This window comes from Trichechus manatus, unplaced genomic scaffold (genome assembly GCF_000243295.1).
Source record: "Trichechus manatus latirostris isolate Lorelei unplaced genomic scaffold, TriManLat1.0 scaffold00216, whole genome shotgun sequence".
Lineage (NCBI taxonomy): Eukaryota > Metazoa > Chordata > Mammalia > Sirenia > Trichechidae > Trichechus > Trichechus manatus.
Genome location: NW_004444152.1, coordinates 1,106,008 through 1,126,986, shown reverse-complemented (window position 1 = coordinate 1,126,986; position 20,979 = coordinate 1,106,008). Strand labels below are relative to the sequence as shown.

The 20,979-nt window shown below is 58.3% G+C and overlaps 3 protein-coding genes across 4 annotated transcripts in view; 1 reads left to right on the top strand and 2 right to left on the bottom strand.

The window, feature by feature from the left end:
* Positions 1-2,051: 2,051 nt before the first annotated feature.
* Positions 2,052-3,262, bottom strand: PRR19 (proline rich 19). Its single transcript, XM_004388761.1, has 2 exons — positions 2,623-3,262; positions 2,052-2,536 (listed from the first exon to the last, which is right to left on the bottom strand). The coding sequence occupies exons 1-2, from the start codon at positions 3,260-3,262 to the stop codon at positions 2,052-2,054; spliced, it is 1,125 nt and encodes a 374-aa protein (XP_004388818.1).
* A 2,830-nt stretch (positions 3,263-6,092) lies between these two features.
* Positions 6,093-8,765, top strand: PAFAH1B3 (platelet activating factor acetylhydrolase 1b catalytic subunit 3). The gene is made up of 6 exons (XM_004388760.2): positions 6,093-6,147; positions 6,410-6,510; positions 6,699-6,788; positions 7,520-7,636; positions 7,728-7,850; positions 8,438-8,765. Exons 1-6 carry the CDS (start codon positions 6,096-6,098, stop codon positions 8,723-8,725), a joined length of 771 nt encoding a protein of 256 aa, XP_004388817.2. The 5' UTR covers positions 6,093-6,095; the 3' UTR covers positions 8,726-8,765.
* Positions 8,766-9,952: 1,187 nt separating this feature from the next.
* CIC (capicua transcriptional repressor) overlaps positions 9,953-20,979 on the bottom strand; it is a 26,746-nt gene continuing 15,719 nt past the window's right edge. The window contains exons 1-20 of one of the 2 annotated variants that reach the window (XM_004388759.1): positions 20,867-20,933; positions 18,761-18,910; positions 18,443-18,677; positions 18,233-18,362; positions 17,950-18,132; positions 17,701-17,866; positions 16,648-16,850; positions 16,333-16,558; positions 15,863-15,966; positions 14,375-15,608; positions 14,097-14,284; positions 13,588-13,709; positions 13,323-13,489; positions 12,926-13,219; positions 12,505-12,830; positions 11,920-12,167; positions 11,666-11,820; positions 11,455-11,586; positions 11,053-11,184; positions 9,953-10,935 (exon numbers count right to left, since the gene is read on the bottom strand). In XM_004388759.1, the coding sequence (XP_004388816.1) occupies positions 10,568-10,935; positions 11,053-11,184; positions 11,455-11,586; positions 11,666-11,820; positions 11,920-12,167; positions 12,505-12,830; positions 12,926-13,219; positions 13,323-13,489; positions 13,588-13,709; positions 14,097-14,284; positions 14,375-15,608; positions 15,863-15,966; positions 16,333-16,558; positions 16,648-16,850; positions 17,701-17,866; positions 17,950-18,132; positions 18,233-18,362; positions 18,443-18,677; positions 18,761-18,910; positions 20,867-20,933 (4,830 nt within the window). In that variant the 3' untranslated portion in view covers positions 9,953-10,567. Of the gene's footprint in view, positions 10,936-11,052; positions 11,185-11,454; positions 11,587-11,665; positions 11,821-11,919; positions 12,168-12,504; positions 12,831-12,925; positions 13,220-13,322; positions 13,490-13,587; positions 13,710-14,096; positions 14,285-14,374; positions 15,609-15,862; positions 15,967-16,332; positions 16,559-16,647; positions 16,851-17,700; positions 17,867-17,949; positions 18,133-18,232; positions 18,363-18,442; positions 18,678-18,760; positions 18,911-20,866; positions 20,934-20,979 lie in introns of those variants that run through there. The other variant, XM_012559207.2, reaches the window with a different exon arrangement.

Genomic DNA, 20,979 nt, shown 5'->3' with positions numbered 1-20,979 from the left:
CCCGGCGACGGCGGCGAGAGCGCGCGGGCCGGCCAGCGCGCGCCCCCGATTAAAGGGAACGCCGGGCGCCGCGCTCCCCCTCCCCCCTCCTCCAGGACCCGCCAGCCTGGCCCTTTCCCTCTCCCCGCGGGAGGGGACGCCCCTTTCCCAGTCTTTGCCACCCTGCCCCAGTCCTAGCTTTCCCCTCCGAGAGTCTCGCTGATGGCTCCGTCTTCCCATGTCCTAAACAAGCCCCATGCTCGAGCTCCGTCCTCACCTCCCTCTAGTTTAGCCACCAAACAGCTCTTTGATTGCTCACCCCACCCCCATGACAGCTACCCCCAGTTCCGTGCCCATCCCTGAGCTGCCGCTTCCAGGTCTGATGCACTCCGTGAGATGCTTACGGAGACACAGAGTCAGAGAGGGCAAGCCATTTGTTCTGGGTCACACAGCACGGAGATGGCAGAGAATCTTCAGCTACAACTACCACACCCCATTGCCTAGCCCTTTCCTGTCCCTGATACCAGGGTGTGACACCAAGTCGCTGTAAAATAGAGAAGTGGCGTTGTGAGATGCTCAGCAGCATGGATTCAGAAATAAGTTGACTGAGTTCAAATCTCCACATTTCCACTTTCTCACCATATGACCTTGGCCCAGTCACTAAGCTTTATGATCTCCTGGCCCAGTCCCTCCACTGCCAGTACAGAAAGAGTCTTTCAGCTCCCACCCTGTGGATCCTCTCATTTCCCAGTGGGCAGTGGGGAGCCCTGGGAAGGCTTTACAAAGTAGAGTCCAAGCCCCTCAGCTTGTTTTTCCTGACCAGACTCCAACAAACATCTCTAGCTTCATGCCTTCCCCTCCACTGCAGAAAAATCACTGCTGCTCAAAACATCATTTAAAAAAAAAAAATCTAAGCCAAAGGGTAAGCAGAAACATAAGCAAGTAAAACAATCACTGGAGAGCCTGGGCCCCCTGATAAGGGGGCTGTGCTGCTTGGCTTGGGCCACTTGTTATCACGTGGGATTGTAGGTCTGCTGCCTGAGGTCTTTTTTTTTTTTTTTTGAGAGAGAAACCAGAAATACAATATTTAAAAAAGCAAACTAATTGGTTAAAGGTAGGCAACCGATCAAAAATTTTAAAATATACCATGGGCCAAAGAAATCTGCGGGCCAGATTCAGTCTGTGGGTTTTGCTCCTTTTCCATTCCTACCCAGATTTTGCACACACACTGTTCCCTATGCCCCACCAGACCAGGAGCCCCTCAGAAGGGCAGGGCCCAGACATGACTCACTCTAGGTCCCAGCATAGCCAAGGGATATGGGCTAAGCCAGAATGGTCCCACATGTACTATTTGCCCTCCTCCAGGTCTTACAGGGAGCCCTGGTGGTGCAGGTTAAGAGCTCGACTCCTAACTAAAAAGTTGGCAGTTCTAATCCACCAGCCCTTCCTTCGAAACCCTGTGGGGCAGTTTCACTCAGTGTCCTATAGGGTCACTGAGTCAAAATTGACTCAACGACGGTGGGTTTGGTTTTCAGGCCTTACATATGCTGTTGCCCTTGCCTGAAATGTTCTTTTCCTCTTCTAACAGCAAACTTCTACCAATCTTTAAAAACAGCATCTGTGTCAGCTCCTGTGAAGACTTCTCTCATCACTGGGGCAGAGTCATCACTTCCCTCCCTCAGACTGCTTCGGGCCCTGCGCCTCTCTCTCTTCCAGATACAACTACAGGGGCCTCTGTGCTTATCACTGGACGGGGAGTCTCATGAGGACAGGGTCTTCGTCTGACTCATTCTGGGGCCCCAGCATTGCCAGAGTTCAGTGACTGGTACATTGGTAGCCTGAATGTGTATGTGTGTACTCAAGTCCTAGGTCTCTTCCCCCCCAACCCATGGCCCCTAAGAAAGCGGCAAGTGACAGCACCTTCCCCTCCATCTTGGACCCAGAACTGGGGAAAGCTGCCTCTTTTGTCCCCTGCCAGCCACTCACTGAAAATCAAGAGGGCCATGAAAAAGGTACTTTATTGAGGAGATTGGGAGTTTGGGATACCTGCCCCCAGCCTTGCCTCAGTTCCCTCAGTACAGTCTCATGGGTGGAAAGGACCAGGCCTCAGGGCTGCTCTGGGCTACCACCCAGGAAAGACTGGGCAGCGAGGCAGGGGGGCTGGGGCTCCAGTCTAGGGCCGAGGTTCTGCACAACAAAGGAGATGGCGGCTGAGGCAGGGGCTGTGGAGGGCCGATCCCCCGGGGAGGGGGTGGGGGCCGGGGAGGGGGTGGCGTGGCTACCAGCCAGATGCTTTTCAGCAGGTCAAAGGCTGTTGGGGGACTCCAGGTTGCCCCAGATGGTGAAGGTAATGAAGGCAAGGGGGGCGGCCAGGGGCCCCTTGGTGGTGCCAGGCTTGCCCTGTGTGCAGTGGGAGTGCTGGAGGCGTGACCCATGTTGAAGTTGAGCTCCTTTGCCCCCCGTCTCCTCCTCTGCTGCCCCTCTCCTGGGGCCTGCTCAGGGCTGTTGATCCAGGAGGGTGTCATCCTTCGTCCCTCAGGGTCCCTGGGCTTGGTTCCTGGCACAGAGAAAAGAAGCATGGGGAACAGCTGAGCTAGAGCAGATGAGGGGAAATGAAGAGCAGGGGGCAGGAGCTGGGCTTACCTGGCAAGGGTGGCTGGCAATCGCGAAGCACCAGGGCAAGGTCAGGCACACAGCCATGACAGGCCTGTAAGGTGCCTACAATGGTGTCCCTGGCCTCTTGCACCAAGTTCCTCCTGGGGAAGGCCTGTGGCAGAATCAGGTGGCACTGCAGCTCCTGCAGCAGCTGACCCATGCCAGGGAGCTCTGGGGGACTGGGTGGGCCTGGGCCGGAGCCTCCAGGCAACTGGTTCTCCTTGCCCCTTGACTGTGGGGCTGGTTCTTGGGTGCTCTCCAGGCTTGGGGAGGGCCTGGTGGGAAGTGGGGGGGTACCTGGCTCCAGGACCCTACTGCTAAGCAGTCGTGCCACGTCCAGGGATTTAACCTCGTGGCTGAAGAGACCCCAGTGCTCCCGGCTCAGCCGGCTTTGGGTTATGACCACGAGCTTGGGGGCAGCAGGGGCCACAGGATTCCGGAGGGCCACAGGTGGCTTCTGACGGGTCACATCTGGCTCCCGACTGGCCACTGGAGGATCCTGACGGGATGCTGGCCGCCGGCTGCCCACCAGGGCCTCATTACGCTCCCGCCTGGTCTTCCGACGGCGGACACGACCCAGTTTCTCAGGCTGCTGGAAAGGTTGGGGAGCTGGCCCCCGAGGGTCCATGGTGTCCTGGTAGGTAAGACAAGGCAGTCATCAGCATGCAGATAAGCCAAGGGCCTAAAATTCAGTAGTGAGAAGAGGAGAAAATTTGGGTGAGGAGGAGGTACTATGTACAGGGACGAGAGAGAGAGTGGACAGAGAGCAAAAGGGACGGGCAGTGACACAGCTGGGAGGAATAGGGATCAGAGGAGAGGTTGAAGACCCAGGGCCTGGGTTATTGGGCAAAGATGAGCAGTTAGGGCTAGAGGAAACAAGTCAAAACAAAGTACAGGGAGTGTGGAAGCATGAATGAGCATGGGATTTAAGAAGAAGTCCAGGAAACAGAGCGGGAAAGGAGGATTAAAAAAGGCTTGGAGATCAGGGAAGGAGCATAGAGATAGAGAGAGGTCAAGGGAGTCATAGATAATGGGAAGTGATGTCAGGGAAGAGAAAGGGTTGTTGGTAATAGGGACATGGGGAAATAGGAAAAAGATTGGGGATGGGAAGGGATCATGACACAGGGGAGGGATCTGTGGGCCCAGAAAGGGATTGTGGACAGAGGAGAAACCCAGGGAGGTAAAAGAGAACGCAGAAAGTGGAAAAGGACAGTAGAAAAAGACAGAGAACAGAGACACACGAAATGTCCAAGAGAAGATGTTGCAGAGTCTGAGAAAACATCAGGAGTGCAGAAGGGGGCAGAGGAGCGATCAGGACAGAGGCCTGGTCATGAGAAGAGGCCTAGAGTAGGACACAGACAGGGTTGGGCAGTTGAGGTAGGGAAGCGGTGAGGGGGGAGGGGCAGAGGGTAGAGGGGGAAGAGGTGCACTTCTCCTGCCCCAGCGAACCCCGTCCTCCTCCCACCCCACGTGGATGAAGGCGCAATGCCTTCTTTTCTGCCGTGACCCCAGCTCGCCAAGCCGCCTTGTGTTCTTCCGGCTTCACACCACTGGGCCCCATGCGCACCATACGCATGCGCAGCTACCCTGCCCCAAAGACACACGAGGCCCCGGGCACGCGGCGGGGACCCAGAGTGCCGGTTATAGCCCCACCACTCCCAGCCTCACTTTCGGAAACCTCTCTCATTTGTCCTTAGGCATCTCCCATCCACCAATTGGCTGTGAGGTCCACTAGGCCCGCCCCCCCCTGAAAAGCTGATTGGTTTAGACAGCTACGGGCAAGTTTTCTGTCTGGAGCTGGAAATGAGGCGAGGCCAAAGGGTTCAGAGGAGAGTCGTGATAACCCTGGTCCCAGTCAATCCCCAGGCAGTAGCCACCTTCCCAGGGCTTGGTCCCAGTTCAGAATTCATTCCTGGAGAGTCAATTTAGTGTCCTAGCCTCTGGAGCCAGTCTATCTAGGTTCAAACGTCCAAACTGGCGCATTTGAGCTGTGTGATCTTGGAAAAACTTTTTAACCACCCAGAGTCTCAGTTTCCTTATCTGTAAAATGGGGTTGATGATAGTACCTCCCTCATAGGGTTGTTATAAGGATTAACTGAGCCAGTACGTTTAACTTGAAATCCTGCCTTCTGAATGAATGAATGCCTCTAAGCTTTGCTTCTCACTATAGGGTCGCTATGTGTCGGAACTGACTCGATGACACCTAACAACAACAAAGCTTTGCTTCACGAACTACCCCTCTACCCCTCCAACTTATCTGTCCACACCTTTCCCCTCAAACTTTAAAATCAAGCCATGCCAGGGTATTCCCCTTTCCCTGATAAACTATATTTATTGGGTGTCTTTTCTGCTTGTCAGTCTTCATGATCTTTCAAAGTCTAGCTCAGATACTACTTCTTCTAGGAAGCTACCCACCTCACCCCTACCTTTGACCCATTCGTTTAATAGTCACTCAGCAAGTACTTGTTGAGCAGGTGCTATCTGCTAGGCCACTACCCTCCTCCCTCTGCCCCCTGTTCCAGGAACCAAGGGACCGAAATCCCTGCGCTCATAGAGCTCAGATTTTAATGGATTGAGGCAGAACATAAACAGAATAAATAAATTCGTATCTATGTCTAGCATCACCCTTTCTAGAAGGAATAAATAGATTTGTAGGTTCCACTCGGGAGTGGCACTGCAAGAAAATGACCAGGATGTTAAGGGGGGAGTGGAGACCTTCACCTGGTCCCTGAGAACAGGAAAATCTAGGAAGACACTGAAGTCTGAGATTAATTTGAGATCGGGGTGACCCTAGGGGAACTTGGCTCTGGGATCTGGGTTTCAGAGCCCAGACAGACCCAGCTGAAGTTGTTGGTCTGCCAGTGGGTTTAGGGAGGGGAGCAGAGGCCACGGATCTGCAAGATGAGCTGGGGGAGGGATGCCAGGCTGAACCTGGGCGCTGGAGGCGACTCTAATTTCCTTTCTCTTTATGCACCTTCTTCTGCACTCCGTGCAGGGCCTGTACGGCCTTGAATGCAAAGATAAAGAGTTTAGATGTTATGCCACAAAAAGTGTTTTTGAGCAGGGGAGGCCCACGAACAGATAGGCTCACTAAAGCCCTGGCTCTGCCTTAATAGTGTCTCCTTAGAACTGAGCCTCTAATCTTTCATTTGCTGTGTTCTTTTTCTCTCTCCCACATCAGTAGAAAATGGGAGCGTCTTCTCATAGCCACCCCCGCCAGGGATCCAAGAATGGAGTCGTCCACTGGCTCCCCTCCCCCCACCACTTGAATGGGGCACACCCCCTCACAGTAGGTGGTCCCTTCCGCACAGTTCTCGCCTTCTCCCCCCCCCGCAAATGGTTCCTTCCACCAAGGAAGGGCGCTAGATTTTCCCCGCCCACTCTCGGTTTCTCCTGAGGCTCGCCCCTCCCCATGAGGCCAGTGAGGTGGTTTCTCCCTCCTCCCCCGCCACAGGTGCTGGATGGTCTCGCCGCCTCAGTGCCCGGGTGTGCTAGCCGCCGCCGCCGCCGTGGGTGAGTGAGTGGCCCGGGCGGAAAGCCCCAGCGCCAGGCGAGCCCACTGCAAGGCCGCCGTAGGGGAAGCTAGGGTTCTCAATTCGACCCCTCCTTCTAAGCGAAGTTCCCGCCCCTGCAGAAGAGGCGGTGTCCTCAATCGGCCTGAGCCCTCCGCGGGACTGCGGGAGTCGGGACAGTCCATTGTTGCTTGAGGGGGTGGGGTGGGCGTGGCGCTGCCACCTCCTCCGGGACTGTACCCAGGCCTACCTCGTTCGCTCAGTCTGCAGGAGCTGCGGAGCCGAGATGAGCGCAGAGGAGAATCCAGCCAGCAAGCCCACACCGGTGCAGGACGTGCAGGGCGACGGGCGCTGGATGTCCCTGGTGAGTGACCTCGCCCTGCTATACTCAGGAGTCCGGGGTGGGGGGCTCCAGGAGGGCGATTGGTTCGTGTAGCTCTCACTACACGATTAGGAAACTGAGGGCAGGTGGGGTGGTGCTGCCTAAGGAAGCAGGGCGGGGCGGGTCCAGGAGTGCGTGTGCCATTGACACCCCCTCGTGCGTCCCCACAGCACCATCGGTTTGTGGCCGACAGCAAAGATAAGGAACCCGAAGTCGTCTTCATTGGAGACTCTTTGGTCCAGCTAATGCACCAGTGCGAGGTGAGTGCCGTCCACCTTCTGCCCTACCCATGCCTTGTGGCCACACTGACACACCTGGGCCAGAGCCCAAGCCAGGCGGGGTGTGGGGTGCCCGAAATTGCCTCAGGTAGCGCCGGACACCGAGAATCTCGGCGTAAGGTGCAACATTCTACTGAGAAGGTAATGTGTCCTCTGGCTTTGTCAGGCTGGGTTGTTTATAGTGAGACTTAGAATAAGGCTTTCCTGCAAGAAGATTGCCTGCGGTGAGGCTCTTTATTGTTTACTTAAAATAGTGCACGGCCCTAATACGTTTCCACCAACCTAGCTCAGTTATAGTGGCTGTCCACAAAGCGAAGGTCAACAGTAATAGCTCTCCACAAAGCGGGGATCAACCGTACCATCTTTCCACTAAGCTGGGTTCAACCATAATACTTTTCCGCAAGTCGGAGTTCAGCTGTAACACTGTTGGTTCAGTGCAAGGCTCAAGTAGAATGGGTTTCCACAAAGTTAGTCTTGCCTGTAAGGGGTTTGGTGAAAGCGAGACTGTAATAGGTTTCCATAAAGGGAGATTCGACCATAATGGTGTTTGCTCAAGGTGAGATTTAACCAGATTGCTTCCATAAAGGTACCGTTAAGTCTTCCATAAAGCTTCCATAAAGGCTCTCCCATAATGGCGTTTGCTTAACACTTAAACAGATGGTGGTAGTCCACACTGACAGTGCCCCTGTGTCCACACCACTTCATGCCCACAGATCTGGCGGGAGCTCTTCTCTCCTCTGCACGCACTTAACTTTGGCATTGGCGGTGACAGCACGCAGCACGTGCTGTGGCGGCTGGAGAATGGCGAGCTTGAACACATCCGGCCCAAGGTGAGCAGAGCTTGGGGTGGGGAGCCAGAGCATCCTTAGCCTGTTCCCTCCCTGTGGCCTCATGCCCCCTTCACACCCCCTTTGTCCACAGATTGTGGTGGTCTGGGTGGGTACCAACAACCACGGGCACACGGCTGAGCAGGTGACTGGTGGCATCAAGGCCATTGTGGAACTGGTGAACCGGCGGCAGCCCCAGGCCCGAGTCGTAGTGTTGGTGAGAGGCTGGGAGAAGGAAGAAGGGAAATGGGTTGGGACCCCCTCAGATGTCATCATAACTGCCGTGGTTCCAGGCAGCGTGGCACAGAGCACTAGCTTTCAGGCGAAATCTCATGGTAAAGCTTGCCACACCCATCAGAGCGCTGTGCTTGATGACAGGGACCAATTAGCCCCTTTTGCCCAAGGGACTGCCAGGGACTCTGGGGGGGGGGGGCGGTGCTAAAAAACTTAAAATACCACTTGAATAGCTGAAGGTTGTCACAGGTTCCTGGGGTGAATCTAGATTCCATGACTTCTGGCAGGCACGCTTTGCTCCTCTGAAAGAGAGGATTGCCATCTCACCACGATGTCAACATTTTTATGAGTGGTACTTGCAAAGAAGTGGGCCCCTAGGAGGTTCTTACTGAATGGAGGCTGGGACATGATACCAGGGAGAACCCCTCCCCCTGCCTCCCACCTTCCCAACCCTAGGGTAGTCTGCAGCCAGGAAATTCCTGGTGAGGGGTGGGGAAGAGACGGCACAGAGAGCACGATACCCAGATGCTGGTAGGACGTCTCCTTAGAACTCTTGGTGCCCCTCCTCAGGGCCTGCTTCCACGGGGCCAGCACCCCAACCCACTTCGGGAGAAGAACCGACAGGTGAACGAGCTGGTGCGGGCAGCGTTGGCTGGCCACCCACGAGCCCACTTCCTGGATGCCGACCCTGGCTTTGTGCACTCGGACGGCACCATAAGCCACCATGATATGTATGATTATCTGCATCTGAGCCGCCTGGGCTACACACCTGTCTGCCGGGCCCTGCACTCCCTGCTTCTGCGTCTGCTGGCCCAAGACCAGGGTCAGAGCGTCCCTCTGGTGGAGCCTACACCCTAAGCAACCTGCCTTCCCACGCATTAAATTCTTGCTTCGCAGTCTCCCGCCTCTTGCTTTGTTGCCGAGCCCATCTAGGTACTGCCTGATCTTCAACCCTGCTCTCTGTGACCCTGCAGCTCTGCAGGGTTGTTCTGTTTCTTCCTAGGGCAGGCATCACTGATCCATCAAGGCACTCTAGTTCTTGCAAAGTCAGATAAATTCTCACTATCACCTGCTCCAGGCAGGCACTACCAGTCAGTAACACACGAGGTGAAACCAATTTGCCAGCACTACCCTACTGGATCAAGTTCAAGCAGGGATCCTGAAAACACAGTGACTCAACAGTCAAAGCCCACCCTAAGCTGTCCCTCACTATTGCATACGGCTGGAACCTCCTGGTGCTCTGGTCCCAGCTTAGATGCCACCTCCCTCAGAGGCTTCCTGACCTTCCCACCCCCAGGTGTCATCACTCCACACAGGGTATGTCTCCCAAGGTAGGAGACTCAGGTAAGCACTGTGAGCGGGAGGGGTGTAACCCACTAGAAGCACCTTCTGGCCTGGTTGCAGTGCTGGCTCAAGCCACACGGGGGCAGCAGGGGTTACTCAGCACAGTACTCAGGTGGACTGGCCTTCTCACCTATTGCCACCTCTGGGCTATGACCTCTCAGAGCCCTTTCTTTAGTGGACGACTCTCAGGCCAATAGGGGTAAAATGTCTTCCCCAGCAGGAGTTCCTGTGTAGTATAAACAGTTAACATGCAAACCCAGAGGGTGGAGATTCAAGTCCAGTCAAAGGCACCCTGGAAGAAAGGCCTGGCAATCTACTTCCCAAAAATCAACCACTGAAAACCCTAAGGAGCACAGTTCTACTCCGACACACACAGGGTTGCCATGAGTTGGGACTGACTGGATGGCAACTAGTGGCCTTCCTTGGCACCACGTCTCAGGCCTTCCCCAAGCTAATGCATGTTGGATGGCTCAGAGAGGACCAGAGCAGGCATTGTGGAACTCTCCCGGAGCACTTTTTGGGATCAGAGCTCCCAGGCTGGAGAGGGGCTGCCTGGCTCCTAGTAAGGGTCATCAACCCCCAGTCCCCTCTGATGGGGGGAGGGGCACAGGGAGCCTGGGATTGCTGGGTCCATGTGTACTTTCTCACCCTGTGCTTCATGGAAAGTGTAGTGCTCCACAGCCCTCTGGCGACAGCACTGGCACAAGCACCCCTCCCCTTTAAAGTGGGCGGCCACACAGGTGTGTTAAACAGCTTTAATCTCGGTCATTGCGGCTTCGGCACAGTAAGAAATATTGCACATGATCAACATGTTTTGTTCTGGGGTGGGGGCGAGGGTAGGGGGAATCACCTTCTTAGAAAGTACAACCCGAGTTGGGAAGGCAGAGGGGGTGGGGAGAGAACCCTCCCCATGCCTGTGGCAAAGTGCAGGAGCCCCTACCCCCAAACTAACCTGAGTCCAGCCCCTCTGGGGAAAAAAGGGGTGCATGAACTCCCCCCCTACTCCACAGGTGCCTTCCTGTGGCCCAAGGCCCACACTACCCTCCAGCTTGCAGCCCTCACACGAGCCATTTTGCATAAAGTACAAGTGAAAAAGTTCTGAAGGTAACACACTCCAGGATATGTACAGGGGCTCGGTGCGGGGAGATGGGGCCCCTGCCTCCCCTCAGCTGCCCCCCATCACAGGGAGGGAGCTGTGGGGGGAGAGGCTATATACAAGAGGAGCAGGCCTCATTCCGCCCCAAACTGGAAAGGACGAAATGGCTTTATTGGGGGGGAGGTAACCATCCTGCCACCTACATACTGTCCATGTCCTGAGGGGGGCACTGTGGGTCCTGGGATCTTCTCAGGAACCCCTCACCTGCCTGTGGCAGCTGTGGAGGAGCCGGAGGGTGGAGGGGAGGCCTGGGGGGCCCCCTCCCAGCCAGGCTGTCCGGGCCCCGGCTCTGGGGGTGGAGGCAGTGGTGGGGCGGCCGAGGCCGTGCCGGAGTCCGAGCCAGGTGAGGTGGGGTCAGGGCCCCCAGCAGGGCTGGGCGTGGGAGCAGGGGCAGCAGCGGTGCCAGTGGGGGGCGGTCCGGGGAGTGGGGCCTCAGCCCCCGGGGGCTGCTCCGTGGGAGTAGCCGCCTGCATGATCTTCTGGCGCACCTCACGGATTTTCAGCTGCAGACAAACCTTGGAGGGGAAGATGTCTGCGTAGCGAGCCTGGAAGGCTGCTGTGGCCTGGGCTGAGAACAGACAGAAGGGCATGGGGGTTGGGGTAGGCAGGGTGAGGTGTGCAGTCAGGGCCCACCCAGGTGCTCCCTCTGCCCGGGCCTGGCTGTCCAGCTGTGAGACAGGCTCACCTGAGGGGAAGAAGCCGTGGTCCTGGAAGAGCTGCATGACCAGGGCCCGGCGCTGGTCCAGGGTGCGCCGCAGCGACGAGTACGGCACCTTCTCATACTCCAGCTCCCCGAGCACATCCTCGGCATCTGTACCTGGAAGCAGGGCAGACACTCAAGCAGGGTGAAGCTACAGCAGCAGCCTGAGCACCCAAGTCCTCCCTAAAGTCCGTTTTGAAGGGAGACAAAAAGAGGGAACCCACCGAAGGTCAGACTGCAACTTAGGGGACTGCTGGCCTCCAGACCACCTTTAACCTGCTGTCTTCCCACTCTCATGGACACCCATTCCACCTCTTCCCCTCTAACCCTATGCCCACCCCTCTGCAGGCCCTAGGTCCCCACAGCTCTGCTGCTTAGCGCCTGTACCTGTCCGATCAAAGGTGAAGATGTCGCCCTCGCACTTGGCACTCTTGGGGGTGTTGGGCTCAGAGCTGCAGCTGGAGCGTCTCCTCATCTTGCGCTTGGGCGAGGTGGGGTCCTCGGGTGCCGAGTCCAGGTCTGGTCAAATAGAGGCAGGCTCAGAGGAGGTGGCCCCGTCTATTCCCCAACCTAACCCGGATGACTAGCACTCGCCTACCGGTGGAGTTCTTCCTCTTCTTGCGGTAGGAGCCCAAGATGGCCCGGGGCGAGGTGGCCAGAGACTGCAGCGTAGGAGAGGGCAGCACCTCCTCAGGCCGAAATTCAGGCAGCTCAGCAAAGCGCTCTTCGAAGTCCACCTCTGACAGGACCCTGCTGGAGAGCCCGCAGGGTCACCTCCCCTGCCCCAACCTGCAGCTGCCCACTCTCCTACCAACCCCACACAATCCACCAGGGCCCCTGGGCCATGCTCACTTGTCCACAGAGTCAAAGGTCTTCTTCAAGGGCGGGGGCCGCACCTTCACCTTCTTGCCGGTACTAGCCACCTCCTTGCGCTCGGGGGTCTCCCCGGTCGCCCTCCCGCTGTTGCCCTCGCTGCTGCCAATGATGCCACCAGCGGCCGGAGCCGGGGCTGGGCTCGGAGGGGTGGGAGGCTCCCCACGACTCTCCAGGCCCAGCCCAGGGACTCGCCAGTCTGAGGATGAGCTAGGGAATTTGCTGGCCTGAGGTTGGGATGGGCAGGGAGACAGAGAACACGAGATTCAGACTCACTAGGACAAGCAGTGGGCAAGGACACAGCCCAGAAACAGAGATGGATGCCAAGTTAGCCAGACACACGGACTCGTGAAAAAGACCCAGTCACACAGACTTGTGAAGACCAAGACAAGGACCTCAAATAGGAAAGGGTACAACACAGACACGCAGAGGGGACAGCAGGGAAGAGGCCTTTAACCCCAGAGACAGGGAAAAAGAGCAGAAGAGAAAGACAAAGACATCGGACAAAGAAGCAGAACCAACATCAAACGGGAGCCCGCCACCGACTGCCTGCCATGTTCTCACTGTGGCTTCAGGGGCCTTGATGCTGGTCCGCTCCTCAGCAGGCAGGGGCGGCGGGGGGCTGCTCCGGGCTGTGGGAGCCCAGGTCTCTGGGGGTGGTGGAGGGGCTGGAGTTGTTGGCTGCCCCTCAAGCTCAGACTCAGGGGCAGTTGGCTCACGGGCTGGGCCAGGCTCCAGGGGCTGCCGGGGTACAGGGCCAGGCCGCCCAGGGGCACCTGCCTCGAAGGAGCCCACGGGAATGCTGGCGATGGCCGCCTTCACTTTCTGAGGGGCCTTGGGGGTTGGCCGCTGGGCCTTGGGGGCCACTAAGCTGTAAGTCATGGAGCCTGCTGGTGAGAAAAAAGCATTCACTGAGCCAGGCCTGACTGGAGCCCACCCCGTGGGTCCCCCAACTCACCCTGCCCTGGGTTGGCCTGACACCCACCTGTGGCACTAGGAAAGGGGCTGGTGGGGGCTGGGGTGGCAGTGGCAGGGGCCGGTGGGCCCTTGGGCAGGATGGCAGCAGCAGGGGTGGTGGTGCTGGTGGCCACAGTGTAGACCAGGCCTGGGGGGGCCTGGGACGGCTGGGCCAGGGGTGCTGAGGAGGTGGGTGCGGGGCTGCCAGGGTAAAACGCCGTGATGACGGGCCCTCCAGGGGCGGCGCAGGCAGGAGGCAGCTGGGGGCTGGGGACAGGTGACACGCCCACTTGGCCAGGAGCCAGCAGTGGGGTTTGGCCTGCTGAGACGGAGAGAAAAGGAAAGGGAGGGCACCAAGAGTCAGGGCCTGGACTGCCCCTGTCCCACCCTGGGTTCCCAGCCCTGCCTGCCAGGCTGCCCCTCACCTGAGAGCAGGGGCTGCACGAAGGCGGGGCCGCTGGGCCCCAGCGAGGTGAAGCCTAGGGCTACAGAGCTCGTGGGCCCGTATGAGGTGACCGTTCCAGCCTGGCTGGACACAGGGCTGGTACCCAGGGGCAGCGCGTGCCCGCCTGCTGACTGCACGTAGGTGATTCTGCCACGGGGAGAGAAAAGGGGGACGAGTGAGGCAAGCCGGCCCACCCACCTGTTCTCTGGACTGGCTTCTGGGGGTGACGAGCTCAAAGCAATTACCTGGTGGAGGAGGGCAGCAGGACCTTCTGGGGCTGAGAGGTGGGTCCAGGCAGTGCAGCCGGGCTCGGGGGCGGCACCAGGCCGCTGGGTGTGCTCACTGGCACTGGCCTCAGCTGGATGATCTGCGGGCGAGAGCACCCACGGGCGGGAGTGAGCTGGGGCCCTGGGATGGGGCAGAGGAGAACCGAGACCTCGACGGGTGGCTCTAAGCAATGACAAGAAAGGCACTATTTGGGATCACAACACAATGGAAGAGACAAACGGAGGAAAGAAGACAGTGAAAAGCAAGGGAACAGAGAGAGAAGAAAATAGAGACCACGAAGACAGAACTGAGAAGGGAAACAGGATGCACCAAAACATCGAAGAAAACAAAGCCCCAGAAACAGAAATGGAGAAGACACTCAAAGAAAGAGATTAATAAAGATGAAAGGTGAGAAATGCAGAAGCCACATGGACAAATCCCCAGAAGGTGGAGAAAAAGGTGGGGGACACAGCCAGGGTGTCCTCACCTTGCTGGGTGGCTGGGCACCATTCTGCACAGGTACCGAGAAGGGCGGGCTCACCAAGGGCAGTGGCTGGGTGGCCCCTCCACCCCGCACTGACATGCTAGGGGCTGCCAGGGGCACTAGTACCTTCCCAGGCAGCAGCTGGGCTGAGCCACCCGGGGGTGGGGCCTGCACGGGAGACACCGACTGGGCTAGAAGTTAAGAGACAAGCAGGAAAAAGTTACACGAGAGCTAAACAGGACTCTGGCCATTCTCCTTGTACTGCCTGGCTCAGGCCTTACCTTTGGGGGGCAGAGCAGAAGGTACGGACTGCAGGATAGGAATGCCAGGAGTGGGTGCAGTGGCAGCCAGGACCTTGCCATTGGTGGAGGTGCCCGGTGGGAGGGTAAAACGGATGCTGGTGGTGGGTGCAGGAGCGCCAGGAGCTGCTGCCTTGGTCCCAGGAGCTGCTACTGGGGCAGGCGCCACTTGAAGCTGCTGGGGCAGTGTGGGCAGGATGTACTGCACCTGGGTGATTCCCCCAGGCTTGCCCAGGGCACCTGGCTGCAGGATGCCCAGGGGCACTGGCCCATTGGGGCCACTCCCAGCACCTGTCCCAGAGCCCGAAGTAGCCCCACTGCCAGGGGCCCCCTGGGCAATGAACTGGACAGCAGGGGGCGCAGGGGTCCCATAACCTGGGGTGCCCACCAGCAGGTTGGTGACAGCGGCAGGTGCCTTTCCCACAGTGCCCAGCAGGGGCCCAGCCACCAAGTGTGGGGCTGGTGAGGTGGCTGCTGCCGACTTCTTGTCCGAATACACTAAGCTGACGCCCAGCGGGGAGCCCCCAGGAGCCCGGGACCCAGTGCCCGTCTCAGTCCTGGCACCCGCCGTGTCATTTGGAGACACCTCAGCCCGGCTGGAGGTGGGAAAGGGCTTAGAGGCAATGGGCACAGGAGTGCTGCTGACAGGCCGCACCACGTTGGTGACCATGGTGGCGGCTGGGCGGGACAGGGGGGCTGCCGGGGCCCCGTAGACCAGCGATGGGGCCGGGGCCGAGGGCATGCGGGCTCTGCTGCCCTCCCGGTCCTCCTTGTTTGGAGGCAGGACCAGTGTCTGCAGGATGTTCCCTCCCCCGCTGGGAGGTGCCGAAATAACCGAGGGGCCTGGTGGCTCCAAGCTCCCCACGCTTTCAGGTCTCTTGCGTCGGAAGGTGGCAGGATCCGTTGGGAGGAACCGGGTGGCCTTGGAAGGTGTCAATGGTCCCCCAGTCCCAGGGGGCGGGGGCCGTAGTGGGCCTGCTGTGCTGCCCTGCCCTGACTCCTGGGCCTTGAAGGTTCCTGAGCCCAGGGAGAAGGAGGTGGCTGCAGAGGTAGAGGCAGAGGCAGGCGAGGACGAGGAGGAGGATGGGGTGGGGCCGTAGCCCTTGCCAAAGGCTGCAGGTGGATCCGGCGGCCCGGGGGGCTCAGGGTCCAGGAGTGGACGGCAGTGCGTGAAGGAAGAACGGATCACAGGCGAGAACACCTTCCGGCCAAAGCCCTAGGTGGAGAAAGAAGGGAGTCACACACGTCAGCGGAACCTAGGCACTTCGGTAGCCACACCCCACCCACCTCCATCTGCCTGTCAGCCATGCCGGCCTAACCCTGCACCAGCTGAAGGCCTCAATTCATCCTGGCTGGAACCCAGTTCCCCACAGGGCAACTAGTTTGCCCTCTCTGGGCCTGAATCTCCACCACAGGTGGAGCAGTTCTTCCCCCTGCTGGGAGTGAGTTTGACAGGACAGTGCCACTCACCTTGCTGCCCTCAGGGTCCTCCCCAGAGCTGTCTCCACTCTCGCTGTCAGTCACCCGCTCCTTGCACTTCAGATCAATGTCAGTGGTGCTGAAACCATCGTCAGCTAATGGAGCAGAGAGAACCGGGTCAGCAGAGGGGCTGGGTGCAGGACTGTCCGTGAGGAACAGTCTGGAGCCAGGGCTCTGGCCTCAGCTCTGCCCCAAGTGTTGTCCGGGAACCTCGAGGTGAAACCCCTGCCTAAAGGGAGTGAGAGCAACTAACACTGCGTCTAATGGCCTAGTCCCACCTGTGTCTTCCGGGTTTCCTGCCTGGGTTTCCTTCCTCAAGGACCTCAACTCAAAATACAACTAATTGTGAATAAACATGAAAGAGAACAAAACGGGGCCTGGGGACCTAGATCAAATCTCCCCCCACCCTCCCAGCCTCAGCCAAGGTCCCTGCACAGGATTCCAGGCCCTGTTCTGCTCACCAATGACATCATCATCCCCTTCTTCCTCACAGATGACCATGCGCTCCTCATCACTGGTCATGTCCTCACTGGCTGCCCGCTGGGAACGAGAAGCTCGGGTGGGCAGCAGTGGGGGCCGCCCACTGGCCGCCAGGGTGCCCCCCTCACCAGGAGCCGTGAAGGGGCCTGGAGCCCCATACTGGGTGGTGGGCTTTGGGCCAGAGTAGGATGCCGGACCGGACACCATCTGCAGGGCAGGTGGCAGAGAGGCTCAGCCAGGGCTGCCACCTTGGGCAGGCCTCCCCGCACTGCCCCCAGGGGGCCTGCACCCCAGACCTGAGTCAGCTCTTGCAGTGCCTGGCTGTCTGCTTCCCTGCCGTCTAGGCTGTGGACCCCACTGTGGGAGAAGGCACGGGGCCGGGCTGAGCCAGGCCCCCCAACTGTGTGCAGCCGTTCTGCCCCGCAGGAGCCACTCCCTGGAGCCTTGGTGTCCGAGCTCAAGAGTGTCTGGGCTGCCACAGACAGGAGTTCTGATGACACTGTAGAGTAAATGGGAGGAGTCAGGAGTCTCTCACCAGCACCCGGACTGGCGGAGGCTCCCCCAGATACTTCTAGTGCTGGGCAGAAGCAGGCTGGCGTTCCTGGGTCACCTGGTGGGAAAGAGACTCCACCTGCCAGCCCAGCATCTCCTCCCTGCTGGGTCCTGCCCTCTGGGGTGGCAAAAAGCAAGCCCATTCCTCACTGGGAAGCAGCCCTTCCAAGAGTGCAAGAGCCTGGAAATAGATCATGTGGCTCTAGGTAACCAACCCCTGGCCTGTCAGCCTCGGTTCCCTCATCTCAGAGAGGCATCAAGTGGTGGGGCTATAGCCACAAAACCACTTCAGAAAAATACCCTACAACAGTGCCGAACACACCAGATACCCTCAATGAATAGGAGTGGCCTGCCAAGGGTGTTATTAGCTACAGCGGTTCCAACTAGAATCGTGGGAGCTAGACCAGCGGGGGTTTAAATCCTGGCTCTGCATTTTCTAGTTCTATGACTTCAAACAAGAGACTTTATCTCTCTGAGCCTCAAAGACCTTATCAGGAAAATGGTATGTGGTTTTGAGTACCAAGAGATGCTATTCCTTTTTACGCCTGAGACGTAGGAAGTGCTCAATAAATGGGCAGCTGGTGATGAAACTATCGTTTGGGAGTTTTATCTGTCTGGACCTCCCAGGCTCCTCCACGTAAAAAAATTGCCACTTTCTTTGTGGTAAGAGCCCTCGGATAAAAAGAACTGGCCAGAGAGGAGCTGCCAGGGCCAGAAGTGAGGAAGTGAAGGAGTAGCTGGTAGCTCTTCAGGAGGGAGTAGGTAGGGCGGGAGCACCAAGGGGCTGGCGGACTAACCTCCAGGGGCGGCAGCAGTGCCCGTCTCTGACATGCTTCGCTCCCGGGTCTCCTTGTGCCCTCCAGCCAGCCCTAGGCTAGTGGGCTTGGCCTCCGAGCTGGACTTCTTTCGGTCCTTGTTGCACCACTTCCAGTCTGGGTGGGCCTTGAAGTGGGCCTCCTTCACCTGGCAGGAGAGGGCAGGGTGACCCCTCACTTACGCGCTCCACCAGTGGAAGCCAGGGCGGCCCCAGGAGTAGAGAGCGTTACCTGGAAGGCCAGGTCGTGATACTTCTGCTTCTCTTTAGGCCCCAGGGCATACCACCACTCGCCCAGGATCTTGCTGACGGTCCGGTTGTCCTGGTTGGGGTGACGCTGGTGGACCAGGGCCCGGTGTCGCTTGCTGAAGATCATGAAGGCATTCATAGGCCTCCGGATATGGTCCTTCTCCCGCTGTGGTGGACAGAGCCCCAAGAGGGGATGGTTAGGGCCAAGGAGAGAGCCTTGGGGGAAGGGTGCACAAGGCGAGCAGAGACAGGCAGGGATGCGGCACCTTGTTGGGGCTGCGCCCATCCTTCTCAGAAGACGAGTCCCGTTCTTTGGGCAGGGCACTGAGGGACTGGGTCCGGCGTTTACCAGGCGGCAGAGGCAACTGGATCTCAGGGGACATGATGGAGAGAAAGCTGTGGTAGGGGAGACAGAAAGAGTGAGAACCGTGTCTCTGGCCGCCCCGCCCCTCAGTCCCAGGCCTCAGTGCACTCACGCATCATCATGGTCACTCTCTGTCTCGCTGTCCAGCCGGGACTCTCCTGGGGGGCCAGGGGCCTCCTCTTCCGTAGTGGGAGGGGGACCCTTGCCAGGTTCCACCACCACCAAAGTGTGTGGGGGTCCGGGCCCTGGGCTCTCAGGACATGTGGCTGCAGGGGGCCGCCCAGGGTCAGCACTTCCTGTCCCACCGGGTGGCTGCTCATGAGCAACAGCTGCCGACTCAGCAGGTTCTGGGGACAGAGAAGCGCATCAGAGGGCCCCTGGGCCACCTTGACCCCACCCATATGGGTTCCCATAGTCCCCCACCCCTCACCTTTGCTCTGGTTGGAGGCCACTGGGTGGCTGGCAGGTTGCTGGGCCTCGCTCGGCTGCACGGAGGGGTCAGGCTGGCTGGGGGCCAGGAAGGGGACTAAGGAGTGCCAGGGGAACACAGCCACAGAGCGAGGTTCCACGTTCGTCCACACTGTGGAAAAGAGCCAGGTGAGCTGGGCAGCAGGGGATCTTGGCCCTGACCCCCAAACTCAAGCTCTTCCCCACCCTGGAGAAGGTGGCTCCAACCCTTCTCTACACCCCTTCCCCAATCACAAAGCCACTTAAACACGTCCATGCAATGTCACTCAGGAAAATCTCTTCCCTGAAAAATTTCTAGGTTTATAAAAAAGAAAACAGAAACAGGGAAGGAAAATAGTACTCACGCCCCATCCCCCCGCGAGCCCTGCCACCAGGGACCAGGCTAGAGAAACGATCGGCTCCTGCCACAAACCAGGTCGTGCCTGGCTGCCATCCCATACTCCCAAGGCCCCAAGACCTCAGCCATGCTAGGGACCCCTCCCCAGCCGTGCCACATTCCCAGCACCCTCTCTCCCAGACTGCCTCAGCCCCTCACCTTGGCCCCACACCCCCTTTCCCTTTCCGAGGCAGATGGCCTTATCTTCCCTCCCGAATGTCTACCTATTACCCATGGGGTATGGGGTCTCAGGTCTTTCTCCTTGCCTCCCTTCTCCTAACACAGACCCCAGGGAGTCAGACCTGCCCTTCCTGGGCTGAGCACAGGTGGCTCCAACATCCTCCACCAAAGAGAAACCACCACCCCTGAAGAGGCCTCCCAGCCTCCGTCCGGCTAAACCTATCTTATCTTTAGTCTAACCCCCGTCCTGCCCCCTTGCCCAGAAAGAGGGGAGGGTGCGAACTCCTGGAAAAATAAGACAGAGACAATGGGCAAAAAGAATTGTTCCAAGTCTATGCCCAAGGAAAGAATAAGTGCCAGATGTTTCCTTAAAAATATGCACAAGAAGGTTCTCACCTTCAGCTCCAGAAGCTGGGTGGTCGGAGGGAAAGCCCTGGGCTGAGACCCACCCCTGGCTAGGCTCCTGGGGCGGCCTTAGCTACGACTGGGCTTCCCCTCTCACTGCCTGGCTCCTGGGGGAAGTGGAACCAGCAGAGGAGGCCCCTACTAAGGGGAGAACTAAGAAAAGAGGAGGGAAACGCCCTAGCCCTGGTCTCCATCACTCCAGGCCTCCCCCTGTTCCAGATCAACCTGACCTGGAGTGACCCTCCCCCTCCATGCCTTCAGAAGATTGGACTGGGGGAGCTCTGTGTTAGGCACTGGCCTTGACACCTGATTCTGTGAGGGGTTCACACAGAAAAAGGTAAACCAAGGAAACAAACCAGAAAAGAATAAGAAAGACAGTCCTGGAAGACACTCATGACCCTGTGATGACCCCATCCCCTAGTCCTGGGGCACTGGGGGCCCAAAAGCCTGTCAGGCTCTCCAGCCACATAACATTGCCCAGGGACCTGAACCTGTTCTTCTCTTCACAAAGATCTCTCTCAACAGGGCCTCCTCATCTTCTAGGGGGATGGGGAAGAAAGAGCCTAGCGCCCAACAGACAATACAGGGGCAGTTCTTTGAATCTACTCTCTCCTGACCTCACTCACCAGTGAATCACCCTCCAGGTTCCTCCAATCTCTCTCCCTCCTCTCTGCAAAGCACACCCCAAACACTCGGGCCCATCACTCTGTTCTGAGCAAATCGTGCCTCACACATTTCCCCAGCCCTGTCCTTAGCCTCCCTTCTCAATCACCGCCCCCACCCCACTCCATTTCAGCCTAGCGGGTCCTATGCTGCTCCTATTCCCATCCAGGCCCCGAAAGCCAGTTACTCTGCAGCTGGCACCTCCACTTACAACAGGCCCGGTATAGCTCATCACCTACATCAACTACACCCAGGTACTCCCCATTCCTCATTCCAATTCGCTCGGCTCCCCACCTGCTGTCACTAACCACTCGGCCCGCCTGCGGAACTTTCCCCTTTGCTCTGCCTCTACCATTCTCATACTGAGCCCCCATCACCGTTAGTCCGCACTTATCACTCTGACACCTTGACCCCTGCAGTTCCGGGGTTGCGGGCGATACTGACCGAACATGCCGAGGCCACGCGAGGCCGCACCGGACGCGGGCACCAGCGGCCTGTGGGCTGAGTACATGGTCCGGCGCGGGGAGGCCCGGCCGGGGCTCGCGCCTCCTCAGCGG